This window comes from Ornithorhynchus anatinus, chromosome X1, assembly GCF_004115215.2.
Source record: "Ornithorhynchus anatinus isolate Pmale09 chromosome X1, mOrnAna1.pri.v4, whole genome shotgun sequence".
NCBI classification, from domain to species: Eukaryota; Metazoa; Chordata; class Mammalia; order Monotremata; family Ornithorhynchidae; genus Ornithorhynchus; species Ornithorhynchus anatinus.
In genome coordinates, this window is record NC_041749.1 from 116120461 (window position 1) to 116142106 (window position 21646).

The 21646-nt window shown below is 49.3% G+C and overlaps 1 protein-coding gene across 3 annotated transcripts in view; it reads right to left on the bottom strand.

The window, feature by feature from the left end:
• CELF5 (CUGBP Elav-like family member 5) overlaps positions 1 to 8935 on the bottom strand; it is a 76419-nt gene extending 67484 nt beyond the window's left edge. For all 3 annotated transcript variants that reach the window (XM_029050609.2, XM_029050610.2, XM_029050608.2), the window contains exon 1: positions 8682 to 8935. In XM_029050609.2, the coding sequence (XP_028906442.1) occupies positions 8682 to 8775 (94 nt within the window). In that variant the 5' untranslated portion in view covers positions 8776 to 8935. The remainder of the gene's footprint in view (positions 1 to 8681) is intronic.
• Positions 8936 to 21646: the final 12711 nt, after the last annotated feature.

Consider the following 21646-nt stretch of genomic DNA (forward strand, 5'->3'; position numbering starts at 1 on the left):
CAAAAAGAATCATCAGGGAAAAGCCAATTTTTTTTTAAAAGATGCTACTTATAATTTTTTGATTGCAGCATCAATCTCTGGAATCATCTCCTTCAGCCAGTACCATTGTTCAGCTGATAGGGCAATGCCTAAAACAGAAGAGGAGAATTACATGGATCCCCTGTCCGTAATCACCGAGTGTCTTTTCAGCTGCACAGCCCAGGCTGCTTAAGAGGGCAAGTGAACAGAGCCCTATAATTTAAATCAGATTGGGGAACAGATATAAGCATCCTTCAATAATGAATCTTCTCTGGCAGTGATGTTTGTGCGGATTATGTGCCGGCACGTCTAAGCCCAAGAGGGTGTCATGGGGACTCCTCGCCGGATCTCTCCACCACGGGAATTCGCGACTTCAGAGTTCGCCACCGGCAGGCCCCGCCGACCTCACCGCCAGCCGAAATGACAAATGGGATTGGGGGGGGGGGGGGGAAGGATTGGAGGGGGCACCGGGAGTCTTCTGAACAAGGAGACAGAAATGCAATCACCGGCCCCACTGATCGGTTCACAGACAGGCCTCCTCCGCATAAGACAAAGAAGCAGGGAGGCTGATTGGATACCCCTCTGATGCTGTCAACTTGTTACTTCCAAATTGATTGAGCAAAGGCACCCATCACTTAATCACAGACCCAAAAACTACATTCTGCAGACAAACATTATCGACTGGAAGCCGCCTTGAGCCCCGGGCCTCCAGGCCAGCTTACAGAGGCCTTCACCCTCCACCTCCCCTACCCGCCAGGGCCCCGATCCGCTCTGTGACCACACTTCTCTGCGGAGCTGCAGTCATTTGTGTTTTTGCATCCCTCCAAGAACCAGGCAGCAGATTTTCACACCCCAGCGTCCCACTTTTCCCGTCCAAGTGCTGGAAGGAATTTTCCTTCTCTCCCCTTCCGAGCACACAAAGGAAAAAAGTCCAATCTTCACTCCCAGTGGGGGGAAGAAGCTCCTTTCACTTTGGAACTCACACTAACCTCGCCAAAGAAAATGAGTTTCTGGAGGGGAGGCCTCCCTTGGAGTTTAAGGGACAAGCCAAGAGAAATTCATCTGCCCAGACACAAAATCAATAGCCCGAACTGAAAGGTTCCTGAGAAATTCCACATTAACTAAAGCTCGTAGTTCCAGGTCCCATCGCCCTGAGCGGAAAGGGGGTGCCCTCTGGGCACGACCCAAGAACTTCCAGCCAGGTAGTAAGCAAGTTGCCCTCAGTCAGAGGGAAGACAAACTCCCTTCTGTGCTGCTCTTACTTGCTCCTTCATTCATCCTCCCGCCCATCCCCACAGCACATATATATATATATCTGTAAGTTATTTATTTATTCATATTAATGTCTGTCTCCCCCTCTGGAAATGTGAGCTCGTTGTGGGCAGGAATGTGTCTGTTGATACAGTGTACTCTTCCAAGCGCTTAGTACAGTGCTTTGCACAGAGTAAGTGCTCAATAAATACGACTGAATGAATGAATGAAACTCCCAGGGGCCAGGAGTGACTCCCATGTCAGCAAGCAAATGGGGGCTCTAAGGGGAAAGGTCTGTGCTGTCCACTGTTCTCCTCAGGTTTGTGCTCTTCCTTTCCTCCCTCTCCTCTCATGCTTCACCTTTTGGAAATGTCTTCTGAACACATAGTCACCAGCTGCTCACGGGGTGTGGGGGAGGAATCTAATCACCAACATATCAAGCAGTGAGGCCTAGTGGAAAGAGCCTGGGAGTCAGAAATCCTGGGTTCTCATCCCAGCTCGGCCACTTGCCTCCTGTGTGACCCTAGGCAAGTCACTTCACTTCTCCAAGCCTTAGTTTGCTCATCTGGCAAATGGGAGTTCCATATCTGTTCTTCCTCCCGCTTAGTCTGGGAGCCCTGAGTGCGACAGGCACTGTGTTCAACCTGATTATCGCATCCTTACCCCAGAACTCAGGACAACGCTTTGCAAATAATAAGCACCGAACAAGCACTGTCGTTATTAGCAAGATTATCCAGATTTCCGTGCTGCCTCCAAGCTAATTCATTCGGTTCTTCTGGGAAAGGGGCTTCTGGTGTCTTAGGGGTCCTAGATTAGGGTCCCATTCCCTTTGAGCTGCAATTTCTGACTGATAAAGCAAAGAAACTATGGGGGGGGGGGGGAAGCGGGTTGGGGCACCAGGGGTGCCACGCAGATTCTGCCATCAGGTGGGCCTATGCCAGCTTGCCAAATGTCTCCATGTCCTCAAGCAGCTCAAATACCGAAGCTGCTTCTTATCGAACACTCCTGGGTCCTAACTGTCAGTCGCCTCCTTCCCTGGTTAGGGTTCTCTCCTCCCCTTCCCCCGGCAGCCCCCTCCGAAGAAAGTGACAGGTTTCAGACCCAGGGCTCAATGTGAGGGCTCCTTTCTGGAGGCCCACTTTGCAGCTACACTTCCAAAGCTGGAATACTCTTGACCGGTCAGTCAATGTTGGGTGGACTTTTAGAACAGCCAGTGCCCTCGGGGCTTCTGCAAGTTCTGCAAACCCAAACTGGGCAAAAGACTCATTCACCAGTTTAACTGTACTGGGAAGGAATCCATCGCGAGGCCTTACTGCCACCTAGTGGACATGGCTAATTACCTGTCCTCCTAGGTTTTGAGCGTCTTGCCCCAATCATGTACAACCTCCCTCTTCGGGAGGGAGCATATCTTTCAAACCTTTCCAGGGGAAAAGCACATCTGGTCTGGACGATCCAAAGCCAATCTCCCCACAGGATTAACAAGAGAATACTGGCTCCCGTCACTTTACCAGCAGGGTAACCTATTTGGGAAAAACATTTGGGAGCTGGAAAGTGATGGAACTCACACTTCCAAGGTGGCCAATAAGGTCCCGGGTTTTTTTTAGCATAAACTGATAGCTGGGTGAAAGCTCAGTGGGGAGGGAATGACAATTCCTTCCCACCCTGCTGTGGGACCTGGGAGAAGTCACTTCACTTCTCTGGGCCTCAATTTCCTCATCTGTAAAATGGGGATTCAATCCCAGTTGTCCCCCACCTCTTTAGCCTGGGAGCCTCAGGTGGTACAGAGGCTGTGCCTGACTCAATGATCCTGTATCTACCCCAGCACTAAGTCCTGCACGTGGCACATAGTAGGTACTTAACAAACCCCACATTTATTATGATCTGTCAAACAGTAATAGCAGTAGAATAATATATAATAATAATTGTGGCAATTTTTAAGCGCTTACTATGTGTCCAGCACCGTTCTAAGCACTGGGGTGGATACAAGCAAATCAGGTTGGACACAGTCCCTATGCCACATGGGGCTCACAATCTTAACCCCCATTTTACAGCGGAGGTAAGTGAGGCACAGAGGAAGTGAAGTGACTTGCCCAAGGTCATACAGCAGACAAGTGGCAGAGCTGGGATTAGAACCCAAGTCCTTCTGACTCCCAGGCCCATGCTCTATCCACTAGGCCACTATTCTATTACAAATACCCCAAACCCTCTAGACAAGCATTTTACCTCAGCCTTCAGCAATGTCAGCTGCCCTTTCTTTTACACTGCAGGAATAGGGAGGAGGTTGCCCCTGTTGCCACCTATAATATTCTCCCACTGACTGCACTGGCACCCTCAAGAGAACGGGCTAATGCAGAAAAGCCACCCAGTCTAAACTAGAGCAACCCTACCTGGGACCTTGAACACAACCCAACCCCTTCAAAGGTTAAAATGGATTCTTTCTGTTTGGAAAACAGGGTGAGAAGACAGTCAATCGTACTTACTGTGCACTTACTGTGTGCAGAACACTGTACTAAGCGCTTGGGAGAATACAATTTAGCAATGTAACACACACATTCCCTGCCCACAGGGAACTTACAGTCTATGGGGGAGACAGACAATTAATAGAAATACGGTATGGCTTAGTAGAAAGAGCATGGGTTTGGGAGTCAGAGGTCATGGGTTCTAATCCCAGCTCCATCACTTGTCAGCTGTGTGACTTTGGGCAAGTCACTTAACTTCTCTGTGCCTCGGTTACCTCATCTGTAAAATGGGGATTAAGACTGTGAGTCCCACGTGGGACAACCTGATTACCTTGTGCCTTCCCCAGTGCTTAGAACAGTGCTTGGCATATAGTAAGCGCTTAAATACCATCATTATCATCAAATAAATTACAGAAATTCATTCATTCATTCAATTGCATTTATTGACCATTTACTGTGTGCACAGCACTGTTCTAAGCACTTGGAAAGTACAATTCAGCAATAGAGAGAGACAATCCCCACCCACACCGGGCTTACAGTCTAGAAGGGGGGAGACAGACATCAAAACAAGTAAACAGGCATCAATATAAATAAATAAAATTATAGATATGTACATAAACACACAAGTGCTATTGGGTGGGGAGAGGGGGGTAGAGCAAAGGGAGTGTATCAGGGTGACATGGAGGGGAGGGGGTGCTGAGGAAAAGGGGGGCTTAGTCTGAGAAGGCCTCTTGGAGGAGGTGAGCCTAATCAGTAGGGCTTTGAAGGGGGGGAAGTGTGATTGGCAGATTTGAGGAGGGAGGATGTTCCAGGCCAGAGGTAGGACATGGGCCAGGGTCGACGACGGGACAGGCGAGAAGGAGGCACAGTGAGAAGGTTAGCACCAGAGGAGTTGAGTGTGCGGGCTGGGATGTAGAAGGGGAGAAGGGATGTGAGGTAGAAGGGGGCAAGGTGATGGAGAGCTTTGAAGCCAATAATGAGGAATTTTTGTTTGATATGGAGGTTGACAGGCAACCATTGGAGATTTTTGAGGAGGAGGTGACAGGTCCTGAACATTTCTGTAGAAAGATAATCGGGGCAGCAGAGTGAAGTGGGGAGAGACAAGAGGTTGGGAGGTCAGAAAGGAGGCTGATGCAGTAATCCAGTTGGGATAGGATGAGTGATTATGTACATAAGACACTCATCCACCAAATGTGGAATCATGATTCCTTCCCTATTGATCCTTCCCCAGTTTGTTTTCGGCATATGCACACCAAAGGGTAAAGTGAACCAGGGTTGACTGTGGCAAACCTGTACTTGCTTCCTGCTTCTTCCCTCCTATTTAGACTGTGTGCAAACTGTTAACCTTGTATTTGCCCCCGTGCTTACAACAGTGCTTGGCACATAGTAAGAGTTTAACAAATACCAGAATTATTATTATTACTATTTATAAACCAATATGGAAGGTTAATCAAACCGTATTCAACCACTCCCCAAAGCCCACAAAGTCTCCTGGTCTTGCTTTCTAAGGAGAGTGTTCTCTTTTGTGATAAGCAAATGTATTTACTGACCAAAGTTTGGGGTAAGCACCAGAGATTGTCAGGCAGAGGGTTTTGGGTCCCCAGCCTATGTTTAGAACAGGTACAGGAAAGCGCTTAGTACAGTGCTCTGCACACAGTAAATGCTCAATAAATACAATTGAAGTACAAGACAGACTTCCCTTATTATTTTTCCACTTATTTTTGCTTCCTTCTGTCATTACTAGTTATAGCTAGTTTTTCCTCTTGTTCCCACTGAAATTACACACACTCTGGGTCTGCAGGGTCTCCCTCATTAGGTGAGCAATTAATAGCATTTACTGAGTGCTCACTATGGGCAGAGCACTGGACCCTAAGCACTTGGGAGAGTATGACAGAATAGATACGACCCTTGCCCTCAAATAACTTAAATCAACCAAATGGTATTTATTGAGTGCTTACTATGTGCAGAGCACTGTACTAAGCACTTGGGAAAGCATGACACAACAGAATTAGCAAACATGTTATTTTGAAATCTGCTTTCAAGGTATGCGCCCAAGTACTCAATAAATACTGATGACTGACTGAATAATAATTATTATTCTATTTAAGCATTTATTATAATAATGATATTTGTTAAGCGCTTACTATGTGCCAAGCGCTGTTCTAGGCGCTAGGGTAGATACAAGGTAATCAGGTTGTCCCACATGGGGCTCACAGCCTCAATCCCCATTTTTCAGATGAGGTGGCTGAGTCAGAGAGAAGTTAAGTGACTTGTCCAAAGTCCCAAACTATGTGTTAAGCACTGGGGTAGATATAAGTTGATCAGGTCAGACAGAGCCCTGTCCCATTGAGGCTCACAGTCCAAGGTGGGAGAACAGATATTGAATCTCCATTTTACAGTTGAGGAAGGTGAGGCACAGAGAAGTTAAGTGCCTTGCCCAAGGTTAGACAGCAAGCGGGATAAAATATTGTTTTGCAGAAAATTGGATCGCCCCTTTTTTCCTCAGCTCCCCCTCACTCCCATCGCCCCCTCTGTTCTACCCCCTGCCCACCCCACTTGTGTATATATGTACATATCTATAATTCTATTTATTTAATAATAATAATAATAATGTTGGTATTTGTTAAGCATTTACTATGTGCAGAGCACTGTTCTAAGTGCTGGGGTAGATACAGGGTAATCAGGTTGTCCCACGTGAGGCTCACAGTTAATCCCCATTTTACAGATGAGGTAACTGAGGCACAGAGAAGTGAAGTGACTTGCCCACAGTCACACAGCTGACAAGTGGCAGAGCGGGATTCGAACCCATGACCTCTGACTCCGAAGCCCAGGCTCTTTCCACTGAGCCACGCTGCTGGTTTACTCGTTCTGGTGTGTATATATATCTGTGATTCTATTTATACTGATGCTATTGATGCCTGTTTACTTATTTTGATGTCTCTTTCCTCCCCTTCTAGACTATGATCCCGTTGTAGGCAGGGATGGTCTCTCTCAGTTGCTGAATTCTACTTTCCAAGCGCTTAGTACAGTGCTCTGCACACAGTACGCGCTCAATAAATACGACTGAATGAATCGAACCCCTAAACCCTCAGTTGAGATTTGCTAAATTCAAAGATGCTTTTTGGTGCAATCAAGTTTGCTCATTAGAGGGCTGAATAGCCATTTAATTCAATCGTATTTTTTGGGCGCTTACTGTGTGCAGAACACTGTACTAAGCGCTTGGAACGTACAATTCGGCAACAGATCTCTCTTCCCCCTACCCCGACACCAACCCATGACTCTGTCTAGTGACTGGCGGGCTGGTTTTTAACAAGGAGCAAAATGAGTGAGTGGTTTCACAGCTGGAAGGCGACTAACTGCGTGCGGCCAAGTAGCCTGGCACGCTGCAATAAAAGAAAGGAGCGATTCTCTTTGGGCTGAAACTGCAAAACCGCCCCAGGCACTGCAAATAACCCGAGGCGAGGGCGGGTCTCGGCCAAACACACACGCGCACACACACCCCGAGCTGTTATTCACCCTCAACAGCGGCGCTTTTAAGCATAAAGGACAACTAGATAAAAATCAGATCGCGTCCTAATTGGACTCTTCACGTCCTTAATGCAGTGTTCTGCAAACATTAAGCCTTCGATAGGCTGCTAGATCAAACTTCCTCGCACAAAATCCCGCGCTTACTGCTTTCCTTACTCAATCGTATTCACTGAGCGCTTACTGTGGGCAAAACACTGTACTAAGCGCTTACGGTGCTCGGCCCATAGTAAATGGTTAACGAGTACCATTAAAAAACCCGTAATTAACAATTCGGCACATCCTTCATCCAGTGAAAGTAATTAACTACACGGTTTAGCCAATCTTTTTTCAGACCGTTAAAAAAAATGACTATTTTACCCTTAAATTGAGCCACCTTGAATGCAAAATAAAACAACGCATGGACGTTTCTCCGTAATAGTGTCTACCAGGCAACTACCGAGGTATTTTGCCCTGCCAGGCAAAGTCACCAAGCTTGGTTTGATGCAAATGACTCGGGATGAAAAGAAATCTACAATGCAGCCAAAAAAAAAAAATCCAAACCCCCAAAACAGTAAATAAAATGCCTACTGCTGCAACAACAATCCGTAACTCCTCATGACCCGACCGAGAGACGGTTTTACAGAAACCTGCATCGCGCTAGACGAGACAAGATGGTGGAATGCTAAGGACCTTGGTCCACACCTTGCTTAAAAAACGCTCTGGTGCACAGACAAGCAATAAATACTATTGACGGATGGGATGATGGACAATAATGCACATGCATGAACATGCAGGCCTGCATGCACATTTGCACTGCTATCTCTGCACTCTAAACTGCAAGTCGAATGAAGGTTGCAGTCACACTTTCTGTGCAGAACCTTCCAGAAGGATCGAGAGCCCCGGAGACACAAGTGAAATGAAACCCTATTGGTTAAAACCGGTTATTACACAGAAAGCAAGGTGAGCCATCGCTCCGGGCCGCTCCGTGGAGTCTCCTCCAGAATATCCACCTCTCCCAGCCTCCCAAAACACACACACACACTCCCCAAGTCTTCCCGAAGCTGGCGGTTGCTGCTTCGGGACTGCAGATATGGGGTCCCGGGAGTCCCAGGCCCGAGTTGGATCTCACACTCTAGACTCAACCCGGACCACGCCACAGAGGCCCTCATTCCCAAACCAAATTGCTTTCCCAACAATTGGAATTAGGACATTTTGGGGGAGCGGGGTGGAAGCCTGAGGAGAGGGCCACCCCGTGAGCCCCCCCCCCCGAAAGCAGTAACAAGGGAAGGTGGATGGGGAGCGCGGGGGAAGGGATCTGAGGCAGGTTTGGGAGGGAAAAAGGGGGGTTAAAGGAGGGGATGGATTGGGGGGCGGGAGGGCGGGAAAGGGGGCCAGGCACAACTCGATGGGCAGCGATCCCGGGGGGAGTCAGTGCCGGCCTTTTACCTGGACTACATGGGTACACGAACACTCCGTTCAGTTTCCAAGTCAGGTACTGCACAGGCCACGCTTCGGTACCATAGGGGGTAGACTCTGCCATTTTCGCCTCGTTGAGACCGAAACTACGCAGTCAACTAGTTTCGTTGCAGACGGAACCGTTGCGGAACGAACCGTTTCAGAGCGAACGGCCGCAGAGCGCAAAGCACCTCTGTCAACCGCACCTTCGCACTGGGAAAGTCCGCGCTATCCGGGGAGAGCGCGACGATTGGGGCGGGTGCCGAAGAACAGCCCTATTTATCCCCTCGCAGGCGAGGGCGACAGGGGGCGCTAGAGAGCGGAAGTGCGTTAAAAGCCCCACCGGGGCCCCGCCTCGGGGCCTTGTTCCGATCTCGATTCCTGTCGCGGGCCCCGATCGCCCCCACCCCGTCCCCCCTTTCCTCCCCTGCTAAGGCCCCATCGGGCAAACTAAAGAAAACCGAGAGGGGCGACAGGATGGAGGCATGGGGAGAGAAGAAGAATCCGTGAGTAACGCGATCTAATCGGAAAGGGGAGACTGCTGTAGAGTCATTCGAAAAGCGAAGTGTATGTATGGGGTAGTTTTCTATACCAAGGCCTACCATAGCTACGATCTTCATAGAGCCCCGTGAGGTACGGAGGGGTACTTACGGGGTACTTATCTTTCCCCAGGGTTACCATAGCTACGATCTCAATATATTCTTGTGAGGTACGGAGGGGTATGTATGGGGTACTTATCTTTCCTCAGGTCTGCCGTAGTTACGATCTCCATATATCCCTGTGAGGTACGGAGGGGTATTTGCGGGGTACTTTTCTATCCCAAGGGCTACCATAGTTACGATCTCAATATATCCCCCTGAGGTACGGAGGGGTATTTACGGGGTACTTATCGTTCCCAAGGGCTACCATAGTACGATCTCAGTAGAGAAACAGCGTGGCGCAGTGGAAAGAGCTGGGGCTTGGGAGTCAGAGGTCATGGGTTCGAATCCCAGCTCTGCCACTTGTCAGCTGTGTGACTGTGGGCAAGTCACTTCACTGTGCCTCAGTTACCTCAGCTGTAAAAAGGGGATTAACTGTGAGCCTCACGTGGGACAACCTGATGACCCTGTATCTACCCCAGCGCTTAGAACAGTGCTCTGCACCTAGTAAGCGCTTAACAAATACCAACATTATTATATCCCCGTGAGGTACGGAGGGGCAAAGGTTATTAGCCCCATTAAGTGATTTGCCCAAGTCTTTGAGGCTAGGACTCCTGCTCTTCTTGCCTTAAGCAGCCTGGTCAGGTTGGACCTGGAGAAAGCTGAACATTGGAGACAGGGAGCAGAAACCACCACGGAAAATAAATCAGCCCCTAAGGAGACACACTACTCCAAGCCCCGAGCTCACTGTCTGACTTGATTTCCTCATACTCAGCTAGGGACGAGGTCCAGCTTGTTCTTCCCCTCCCACCAAAAACCTTGAGAACAAAGGCCATGCAGCCCCTAAAACAGTGGTCACCGGGGAGTCTTTCTGCTCCCCAAAGATCCTCATTCTGGGAAACAGTGTGGCCTCGTGGAAGGCACACAGAACTAGGAGTCAGGAGACCTGGCTTCTAATTCAGGCCCTGCCCCTCTTCTGCTGTTTGACCTGAGGCAAGTCACGTCACTGCTCTGTGCTTCGGTTTCCCCATCTGTAAAATAGGGGATTAAATACCTGCTCTCCCTCCTCTTAGTCTGTAAACCCTGTCCTCCCCCTCACTTCCCCATCACTGTAGACGGCGCTACCATCCTTCACTGTCTCACAAGCCCGTAACTTTGGGGTTATCCTTGACACCTCTCTATCATTCAACCCACATATTCAATACATCGCTGAACACTGTCGGTTCCACCTTCATATCGCTACAATCCGTCTTTTTCTCTCCATCCAAACTGCTACCGTGCTAATACAGTCACTCATCCTATCCCGCCTTGTTTACTTTATCAGCCTTCTTGCTGACCTCCCGGTGTCCTGCCTCTCCCCACTCCAGTCCATACTTCACTCCGCTGCCCGGCTCACTTTTTCTACAAAAACATTCAGGCCATGTTTTCCCACTCCTCAAGAAACTGTAGTGGTTGCCCATCCACCTGTGCATCAAACGAAAACTCCTCACCATTGGCTTCAAAGCACTCAATCCACTTGCCCCCTCCTACCTCACCTTACTACTCTCCTACTACAACCCAGCTGGCACACTTCACTCCTCTTATGCTAACCTTCTCACTGTGTCTCGATCTCATCTATCTCACCAGTGATCGATCCCCTTGCCCACATCCTGCCTCTGTCCTAGAATGCCCTCCCTCCTCAAATCCGACAGACAGTGTCTCCCCCTTCCGCCCCCAAAGCCTTATTGAAGGCATGTCTCTTCAAAGAGGCTTTCCCTGACTAAACCCTCCTTTCCTCTTCTCCCCTTCCCTTTTGGGTCTCCCTGGCTTGTTCCCTTTATTCATCTCCCCTCCCAGTCCCACAGCACTTATGTACATATCTGTAATTTATTTATATTAATGTCTTTCTCCCCCTCTAGAGTGTAAGCTCGTTGTGGGCAGGGAATGTGTCTGCTTATTGTTATATCGTACTCTTCCAAGTGCTTAGTACGGGGCTCTGCACAGAGTAAGTGCTCAGTAAATATGACTGAATGACTAAACCCCATGTGGAATAGGGACTATACCTGATCTGACTGTATTGTATCTCCCCTGGCACTTAGCAAAGTGCTTGGCACATAGTAAGTGTCTAATATCACAGTTATTATTATTATTAGCCTTGGGCCAGCTTTTTACCAGGTCTCTTCAGCCAACCCTAACCCCTAAGCATCATGAATTTCAATCCTGCTTCCGCCCCTTGCCAACAAAGTAATCCCCCACCCAAGGCTACTTAATCTCATTGTCCCCTCTTCTGATATGGGTATTACTGGGACCAACCTGAAGCAGGGGGGCACAGTGAAAACTGGGACTTTGGGTGCTGTCCTCAGGCTAAGTCATCAGTGAAAATAATTAATAACAATTGTAGTATTTGCTAAGCACTTACTGTGTGCCAAGCACCGTATTCAGCGTCGGGATAGATACAAGGTAATCAGGTCAGACACAGTCCCCATCCCACAAGAGGCTCGCAGCCTAAGTAGGAGGGAGAACGGGTACTGAATCCCCATTTTATAGATGAGGAAACTGAGGCCCAGAGAAGTGAAGTGACAGGGCCATGATCATTTGGCAGGCAAGGTCAGAGCCGGGATTGGAACCCAGGTCCTCTGACTCCCAGGCTCTCGCTCTCTCCACTGGGTTCTAATCCCAGCTCTGCCACTTGTCTGCTGTGTGACCTTGGGCAAGTCACTTCACTTCCATGAGAAGCAGTATGGCATAGTGGATAGAGCATGGGCCTGGGAGTCAGAATTGCTGGGTTCTAATCCCGGCTCTGTGGCCTTGAGCAAGTCACTTAACTCCTCTGTGCTTCAGTTACCTCATCTGTAAAATGGGGATTAAGATTGTGAGCCCCACACGGGACAGGGAGCGCGTGTCCAATCCAATTTGCTCGTATCTACCCCAGCGCTTAGTACAGTGTTTGGCACATAGTAAGTGCTTAACAATACTGCAATTATTAATTATTATTATTGCAGTACCTTGCACATAGTGATTAACAAACACCACAATTATTATTATTATTCTAGATTTTCCATCGGTGGAACCACCCACCTGCTGCCACCATTAAACCATTTCCTCCTTCCACTCCAGACTGACTTCCTGGCCCAATCCTTGTTTTGGATCCCCTCCAAAGAGGAAAGTAATAATCAGGTCCTCTGAATCCCAGACCCATGCTCTTTCCACTAGGCCACTGATTCTCCAAAAGCAGGGGATGAAGGGAACTGTGTTATTAATCCATCCATCCACAGCATATTGATTGAATGCCTATTGTGTGCAGAGCACTGTATGAGACACTTGGGAGAGTGCGATAGTCTGCAGACACACAATCGCTGCCCTCAAGGGGCACAGCAGTGTGGCCTAATGGAAAGAGCACAGGAGAGCTAGGCTGTCCTGGCTCCACCACTTGCCTTACAGGTGATTTGGGGCAAGTCACTTAACGTCTCTGTGCCTCACTTTCCTCATCTGTAAAAGGAGAATGATATCTGATTTCTCTCCCTCTTAGCATTTGAGCACCATGTGTGAAAGGGATTGTATCCAATATGAGTATTTTGTGTCTATCCCAGTGCTTGGCATACAGTAAACGCTTACCAGATAACTCAGTTATTATTACTATCGAGGAGCTTAGAATCTAGCATGGGAGACGGACATTAAAATAATTTGCAAACAGGAGGGAGAAGTGACCATGGAGGGAAGTGAATTCCTTGAGGGCAGGGAGTGTGTTTACCAACTCTATTGTGTTGGACTCTCCCAAGTGCTTGGTACAGTGCTCTGCACACAGGAATAATAATGATAATAATAATAATTGTGGTATTTGTTGAGCACTTACTACGTGCCAAGAACTGGGGTAGTTAACTGATCATTAATTCATTCAATCTTATTTATTGAGTGCTTTCTGTGTGCAAAGCACTGTACTAAGCGCTTGGGAAAGTACACTATGACAACAGACACATTCCTGTCCACAACGAGCTCACAGTCCAGAGGGGGAGATAGACATTATTATAAATAAATAAGTAAAGAGCAGATATATACAGATATATACATATGTCCTTGTGGGGATGGGAGGGAGGACGAATGAGGGGCAAGTCAGAGCGGTGCAGAAGGGAGTGGGAGAAGAGGAGAGGAGGGCTTAGTCAGGAAAGGCTTCTTGGAGGAGATGTGCTTTCAGTAAGGTTTTGAAGTGGGGGAAAGCAATTATCTGTCTGATAGGAGGAGAAAGGGCATTCCAGGCCAGAGGTACGATGTGGGAAGAGATCGGCAGGAAGATAGATGAGATCGAGGTACAGTGAGAAGGCTAGCATCAGAGGAACAAGGTGTACGGGCTGCGTGGTAGTGGGGGAGTAGCGAGGAGAGGTAAGAGGGGGCAAGGTGATTGAGGGCTTTAAAGTTGACAATAAGTAGTTTGTTGCGGAGGTGGATGGGCAAGCACTGGAGTTTCCTGAGGAGTGGGGAACGTTTTTGTAGAAAAATGATCCGAGACAGCAGAGCGAAGTATGGCCTGGAGTGGGGAGAGACAGGAGGCAGGGAGGTCAGCAAGGAGGCTGATACAATAATCAAGGTGAGATAGGATAAGTGCTTGCATGAATGTGGTAGCAGTTTGGATGGAGCGGAAGGGGTGGATTTTGGTGATGTTGTGAAGGTAGATAATTGGGTCAGACGCAGTCCCTATCTCAATCCCATTGATTGATAATAGGGTAGGGGCAGAAGTGCTACAGGTGTTTGGTCAGAAGTGCTGAGGTAGTAGCTGGTTTGGGAGGAGGCGCAGGGGTGGAGGAGAGGGGGTGGAGGACCGGGGAAGAGGAGAACCCTATCTAGGCCCCTCCTCACAGTTCAGATCACTGTCCTGAAGGACAGGGTCCATCCAGAGGAGCAGAACCTATCCCATCTTCCAAGGGGTCCACGGTCGTATTGCTTTTCCTGGGTCAGGAGCAGAACCTATCCCATCTTCAAAGGGGTCCACGGTCGTATTGCTTTTCCTGGGTCAGCAGGGCCGGCTATTTTCAGCTTCCAGGATGTGGGAATGGAACAGCGGCCGTTGGGAGTTGGGGAGTGGGAACCGAGGCCGGAGTTGGAGGGTCCAGGTCGGCAGGCTGTGTTCCAAGTCTCAAAACTGGAAGCAGTGTGGCCTAAGGGAAAGATCCCGGGCCTGGGTTAGAACCCAGGTCCTCTAGCTCCTACTCCTGGTTCTGCCACTTGCCTGCTGTATGACCTTGAGCAAGTCACTTCACTTCTCTGGCCTCAGTTTCCTCAACTGCAAAATGGGAATTAAATACCTATTCCCCCTCCTACTTAAACTGTGAGCCCTATGTGGGTCAGGGAATGTATCCAATCTGATTAACTTTATCTACCCCGGCGCTTAGAACAGTGCTTGACACACAGAAAGCACTCAACAAATACCATAAAAAAAACCACCCCAAAACCCAGCAACCTGTTCGGCAACCACTTGGCAGAGAAAAGAGGCTTCTGGAAACTGTCTTCCTACAATTGCCCCAGCCAGGCCTCCTGGGGCAATACACATGGCCTAGTGGATAGAGCATGGGCCTGGGAGTCAGGTGGTCATGGTTTCTAATCCCAACTCCGCCACTTGTCTGCTGTGTGACTTTGGGCAAGTCACTTCACTTCTCTGTGCCTCAGTTACCTCATCTGTAAAATGGGGATTGAGATTGTGAGGCCCATGTGGGACAGGGACTGTGTCCAACCCGTCTTACGTGTATCTACCCCAGCGTTTAGAACAGTGCCTGGCAAATAGTAAGCGCTTAACAAATACCACTGTTATTATTACAAGACAGGTTTTGGGCTCTGCCTTTATTTTCCTTCCAAGAGACAGGTCTTGCCTCAATCCACATGGCTGTTGCATTACTCACTGACTTTTCCACCTCATTTTAGAAAGGAAACTAACCCCCAAAAGCAGCATGGCCTAGTGGATAGAGCATGGGCCTGGGAGTCAGAAGGACCTGGGTCCTAATCCTGGCTCTGCCACTTGTCTGCTGTATGACCTTGGGTTATCTGCTTCTCTGTGCCTCAATTTCCTCATCTGTAAAATGGGGATTAAGACTGTGAGCCCTGTGTGGGACAGGGACGGTGTCTAACCTGATTAACTTGTATCTATTCCAGTCGTTAGTACAGTGCCTGGCACATAGTAAGTGCTTAAAAATTACCATAAAAAAGCACTTTTCTGCCCCTAAGAAGGAAACTCCTTTTGGTAGTTGCCCTGGACATACTGGGCAGGGTAGAGGGAAGTTAGTTGCCCAATCCATCTTCTGGCAAAAGTGGGTCCTGTGGATATAAAAAGGCAGAGAGGGGACTCTACGCTGGGTTAGTAGCCGCTTCTCTCATGCCAACCTCACAGGATGGCCAGACGGGAAGCGGGAGTGAAGTGCAAGAGCATTTCTGACACCGAGCTGGGTGGAGGAGGATGGTGGGAGAAGGGGCAGTCCTAGGCAGCAGTCCTAGCGAGTAGGTGGAATTAGGAGCGGATACACATTGGCACTTAGGTGCGAAACCATCTGTAATGTCTGTTCCCTTCTCTAGTCTGTAAGCTCCTTGTGGGCAGGGTTCGTCTATACCTGCTCTTCTGTTTCATGCTCTCCCAAGGGCTTAGTACAGTGCTCCGCACACAAGGGCTTAATAAATACCACTGGTTGACTGGGGTGCTAAATCCTCCCCACCCCAAGCTACTGCAACGACCTCAGCTACACCTTACTATGCTAGCTACACCACATCAGCTACATGTTTAACTCCTGCCCCCCCCCCCCCCACCTCCTCCATCTCTTGCCCGTAATGACCTGGTCATATATTTTATTGAGAAAATCGAAACCATCGGGCACGATCCCTCTATGATCTCCCCTGCTCCTCTCCAGTCCCTCCCTCTTCCTGCCCCTTCTTCAACTCTCCCATCTTTCCCAGAAGTACCTCAGGAGAAGATCCTCCTCTACCTGTATCTCCACCCCCATCCCTTCACACCTTATCAAAACACTTGCCCCCTCACTTCTTCCCTCCCTGACTACCATTTTCAACCATTCGTTCTCCAGTGGCTTTCCCCCCAATGCTTTCAGACATGCTCATGTTTCCCCTATCCTACAAAAATCCTCCCCTGATCCCACGGTTCCCTCCAGCTATTGCCCCCATCTCCCTTCTACCATTCCTCACAAAACTCCTTGAGTAAGGTTTTTCGATGGCATTTGTTAAGCACTTACTATCTGCCAGGTGCTACCCCTCCCAGTGAGGTGTAGAGAACACAGCTTGCTCCACGTCAGGCACCTTTAATCCCACTCCCTCAGGTGACCGTTCAGCACACGACCGCCATAAGAGGTCCTGAGTGGTCCACGTAGTGAGAGCGGGCACTTTAGAGGGGCGGGGTTTTAACGCATCCGTTCGTTTGCATAACCCCGCCCCCCGGTCGACAGGCAGCTCCCCTTGGCCCGCCTAAGGGAGCGAATTTATTAGTCCCCCGGTCCGTCGGGTTCCGCGGCTTCTCACTTCTCTGGGCCTCAGTTACTTCATCTGTAAAATGGGGGTGACGCCTGTGAGCCCCATGTGGGATAGGGACCGCGTCCAACCCGATTACCTTCTATCTACCCCAGCGCTTACTACAGTGCCTGGCACATAGTAAGCGCTGAACAAATACCACAGTTATTATGATTGAGAAGCAGCGCGGCTTCGTGGAAACAGCCCGGGCTTGGGAGTCAGAGGTCATGGGTTCTAATGCCGGCTCCGCCGCTTGTCAGCTGTGTGACCTTGGGCAAGTCACTTCACTGTGCCTCAGTTACCTCATCTGTAAAACGGGGATGAAATCTGTGAACCCTACGTGGGATAACCTGATTACCTTGTTTCTACCCCAGCGCTTAGAACAGTGCTTGGCACATAGTAAGCGCTTAACAAGTACCAGCATCATTATTATTATTATTATTATTGGTGGCTCAGGGTCCCGGCAGGGGGACGGGCGGCATCGGCAGGTGGGAGCCCCCTCTGTGCGCTTCGGGGCCACCTTGGACCGCGGGGGTTACAACACAGCTTGAATCTCCCTCCCCACACCGCGGCGGAGCTCAACCCAGGCCGCGGTTTGCAGCCAAGGAAGGGAAGGAGCGGGGGGGAAAAAAACGCCGCGGCAGCAGAGGGTCTTTGGGCGGGCTCCGTGTTAGGAGCAGCCTGGGGATGCCCCGAGGCAACAAAGGCTCAATTATACACCCGGGGGGGGGGGGGGGGGGGGGGAGTTCCCTTCTTAGAGACCGTGCGGGGCTCATCTCTCTGCCCCGGAGCCCAACCCTCTGAGAACGGCAAAGGGAACGTCAAACACTGTGTGATGTGATGGAGTAGATACAAGCTAATCAAGTTGTACACAGTCCATATCCCACATGGGGCTCACAGCCTTAAATCTCCATTTTATAGATAAGGTAACTGAGGCACGGAGAAGTGATGCGACTTGCCCAAAGTCACGCGGCAGACCAGAGACAGAGCCAGGATTAGAACCCGGGCCCTTCTGACTCCCAGGCCCATGCTCTACCCACCAGAACACACTGCTTTTCAAGTTGTCCACACCTTCTGCTTCATCTTCCTCCCTTCAGATTCTCTCGACCCCCTCCGATCTGGCTTCTGCCCCCTTCATGCCACCGAAATTGCCCTCTCAAAGGTCAACAAGGATCTCCTTCTTGCCAAACCCAATGGCCTCCATTCCATCCTAATCCTCCATACCTTCTCAGCTGCCTTCAACACTGTTGACCACTCCTTTCTCCTGGAAACATCCAACCGCGGCTTCACCGACATTGTCCTCTCCTTGTTCTCCTTCTTTCTCTCTGGTCGCTCCTTCTCAGTCTCTTTCACAGGCTCCTTTTCTGCCTCCCACCTGCTAAGTAGCAGAACACAGGTCTGGGAGCCAGAAGGACCTGGGTTCTAATCCCGACTCCCCCACTTGTCGGCTGCATGACTTTGGGCAAGTCATTTCAATTCTCTGTGCGTCAGTTCCTTATCTGTAAAATGGGGATGAAGACCCTGAGCCCCCATGTGGGATGTGGATTATGTCCAACCTGATTAGCTTGTATCTACCCCATCGCTTTGTACAGTACCTGGCACACAGTAAGCGCTTAACAAATACCATAAAAAAAACCTGTGGGAGTTCCTCAAGGCTCAGTTCTGGGTCCCCTTCTATTCTCCATCTACACCCACTCCCTTGGAGGACTCATTCACTCCTATGGCTTCATCGACCATCTCTATACAGATGATTCTCAAATCTACCTCTACAGCCCTGATCTCTCTCCTTCTCTGCAGTCTCACATTTCTTCCTGACTTCAGGACATCCCCTCCTTGGATGTCCCACCGACACCTCAAACTTAACATGTCCAAAACAGAGTTCCCCATCTTCTCACCCAAAGGCCTCTCCCCACCTGATTTTCCCACCACAGTAGACGCACCTCCACCCTCTGTCTCACAAACCCGTAACTATGGTGTTATCCTTGACTCGCCTCTTCTTCAACCCACATGTTCAATGTCACCAATTCCTGCCGGTTCAACCTTCATAACATCGCTAAAATTCATTCATTCATTCAATCGTATTTATTGAGCGCTTACTGTGTGCAGAGCACTGTACTAAGCGCTTGGAATGTATAATTCGGCAACAGAGACAATCCCTGCCCTACAATGGGCTTACAGTCTAAAAGGGGGAGACAGCAAAACAAACCAAGTAAACAGGCATCAATACCATCAAAATAGATAAATAGAATCATAGATCTATACACACCATTAATAAAATAGAGAAATAATATATACAAATATGCACAAGTGCTGTGGGGAGGGGAAGGGGGTAGAGCAGCGGGAGGGAGTAGGAGTGATGGGGATGGGAGGAGGGGCAGAGGGAAAGGGAGGGCTCAGTCTGGGAAGACCTCCTGGAGGAGGTTAGCTCTCAGGAGGGCTTTGAAGAAGGGAAGAGAGTTAGTTTGGCGGAGGTGAGGAGGGAGGACATTCCAGATCAGTGGTAGGGCGTGGGCCAGGGGTCGACGGCGGGGCAGGTGAGAACGAGGCACAGTGAGGAGGTTAGCGGCAGGGGAGCGGAGTGTACGGGGTGGGCTGTTGAAGGAGAGAAGGGAGGTGAGGTAGGAGGGGGCAAATCCCCCCTTTCCTCTCCATCTAAACTGCTACCGTGTTAATCCAAGCATTTATCCTATTCCACCTTGATATCTGTATCAGTTTCCTTGCTCACCTCCCTGCTTCCTGTCTCTCCCCTCTCCAGTCCATACTTCACTCTGTTGCCCAAATCATTTTTCTAGAAAACCATTCAGGTCATGTTTCCCCACTCCTCAAGAACCTCCAGTGGTTGCCCATCGACCTCTGCTTCAAACGGGAAACTCCGTCTCATAGACTTTAAAACACTCAAATCACCTTGCTCCCTCCTACCTTACTTCCCTGATTTCCTACTACAACCCAGCCCGCACACTCCACTCCTCTAATGCCAACCTACTCCCTGTACCTCGATCTTGTCTATCTCACCGCTGACCTCTCACTCACATCCTGCCCCTGGCCTGGAATGCCTTCCCTCCTCTTAACCGACGGACGACCATTCCCCCACCTTCAAAGCCTAATTAAAAATACAGCTCTACCAAGAGGCCTCCCCCAACTAACCCCTCATTTCTTCCTCTCCCAATCTCCTCTGTTGTCACATTTGCGCTAGCATTTGCATCCTTTATTTATCTCTCATTCAGCCTTATAGTACTTCTGTACGTATCTGAGACTGTGAGCCTCACGTGGGACGGGGACTGTGTCCAACCCAATTTGCTTGTATCCTCTCCAGCACTTAGTACAGTGCCTGGCACATAGTAAGCGCTTAACAAATACCAAAATATCACCTGCAATTTAATTTATATTAATGCCTCTCTCCCCCTCTATCCTAAGCTCACTGTGGGCAGGGAATGTATCTACCAACTCGGTTATATTGTTATATTCTCCCAAGCACTTAGTATAGCGCTCCGCGCTCATTAAGTACTCAATAAATATGACTGCTTGATTATACCAGGGGACCTGGGTAGACAGATATTCCGCAACATTGGCCTGTTTCCTAGCACCACCCCCTGGAGAAATGAGGAAGTAGTGCTAAATTGAGGGAAAGGTGTTTTCCTTTGCTTCCACATCTAGGGATGGGGCTCTGAATCAAGCAGTGGTATTTATTGAGTGCTTCCTGTGTGCAGATAACTTTACTAAGAGCTTGGGAGAGTACAATATAACAGAGTTGGTAGATGGGTTTCCTACCCATCACCCTTTGACCCACTTCCCAGCAACCCCTCCGTTGTCCAGGTAGAAGCAAGTCCCAAGCAGCCCTGCTTTGGGTCTAGAGCATGGAGCTCTGCTCTGGGAATCAGGAGCCAGGGTCCTAGTCCCAGCTCTGCCTGGAGCTGGCTAATGTGGGTGCTGCAGGCTGCTCCCCTGCCTGTCGTCCTCTGCTCCTCCTCCCTCCCTCCGCTCTACTCCCTTCCCTGCTCCACAGCACTTGTGTAAATTTGTACATATTTATTATTCTATTTATTTTATCAATGATGTTGATATCTATAATTCTATTTATCTATTTTGATGCTATTGATACCTATTTGTTTTGTTTTGTTGTCTGTCTCCCCCTTCTAGACCGTGAGTCCATTGTTGGGTAGGGATTGTCTCTGTTGATGAATTGTACTTTCCAAGCACTTAGTACAGTGCTCTGCACACAGTAAGTGCTCATTAAATACGATTGAATGAATGAATGACTCATTCGTCATACCCTGTGCCCCAGAGGGCACATGATAATAATAATGTTGGTATTTATTAAGCATGTACTATGTGCAGAGCACTGTTCTAAGTGCTGAGGGAGATACAGTGTAATCAGGTTGTCCCACATGAGGCTCACAGTTAATCCCCATTTTACAGATGAGGGAACTGAGGCCCAGAGAAGTTAAGTGACTTGCCCACAGTCACACAGCTGACAAGTGGCAGAGCCGGGAATCGAACCCATGACCTCTTTCCTCTTTCCACGGAGCCACGCTGCTTCCCCTAATGATGGGTGGGGATGGGAGAGGGCGACCGGCATTGTGCAGACCACGAGAGTCATCATCTGTTCTTCCATGTGGGCTCTCCGTCCTGTTGTCTCAGCAAGACTCCATCGTAAGCAGGTCCAAACACAAAGGCAGGAATTCTGGGCTGAGGGGTCCATGGCTGGGTGTCACTATCCAAACCCTTGCTCGGGCGATCTTGTCACCACTCCGTTAACTACTGTGGTAGCCCAAGCTGCAGCCCAGTGAGGCAGGCTGCAGAGGAGGCCTCTGCTTCCCACGAAGAGCGGAAGATGGTCTAAAACACAAA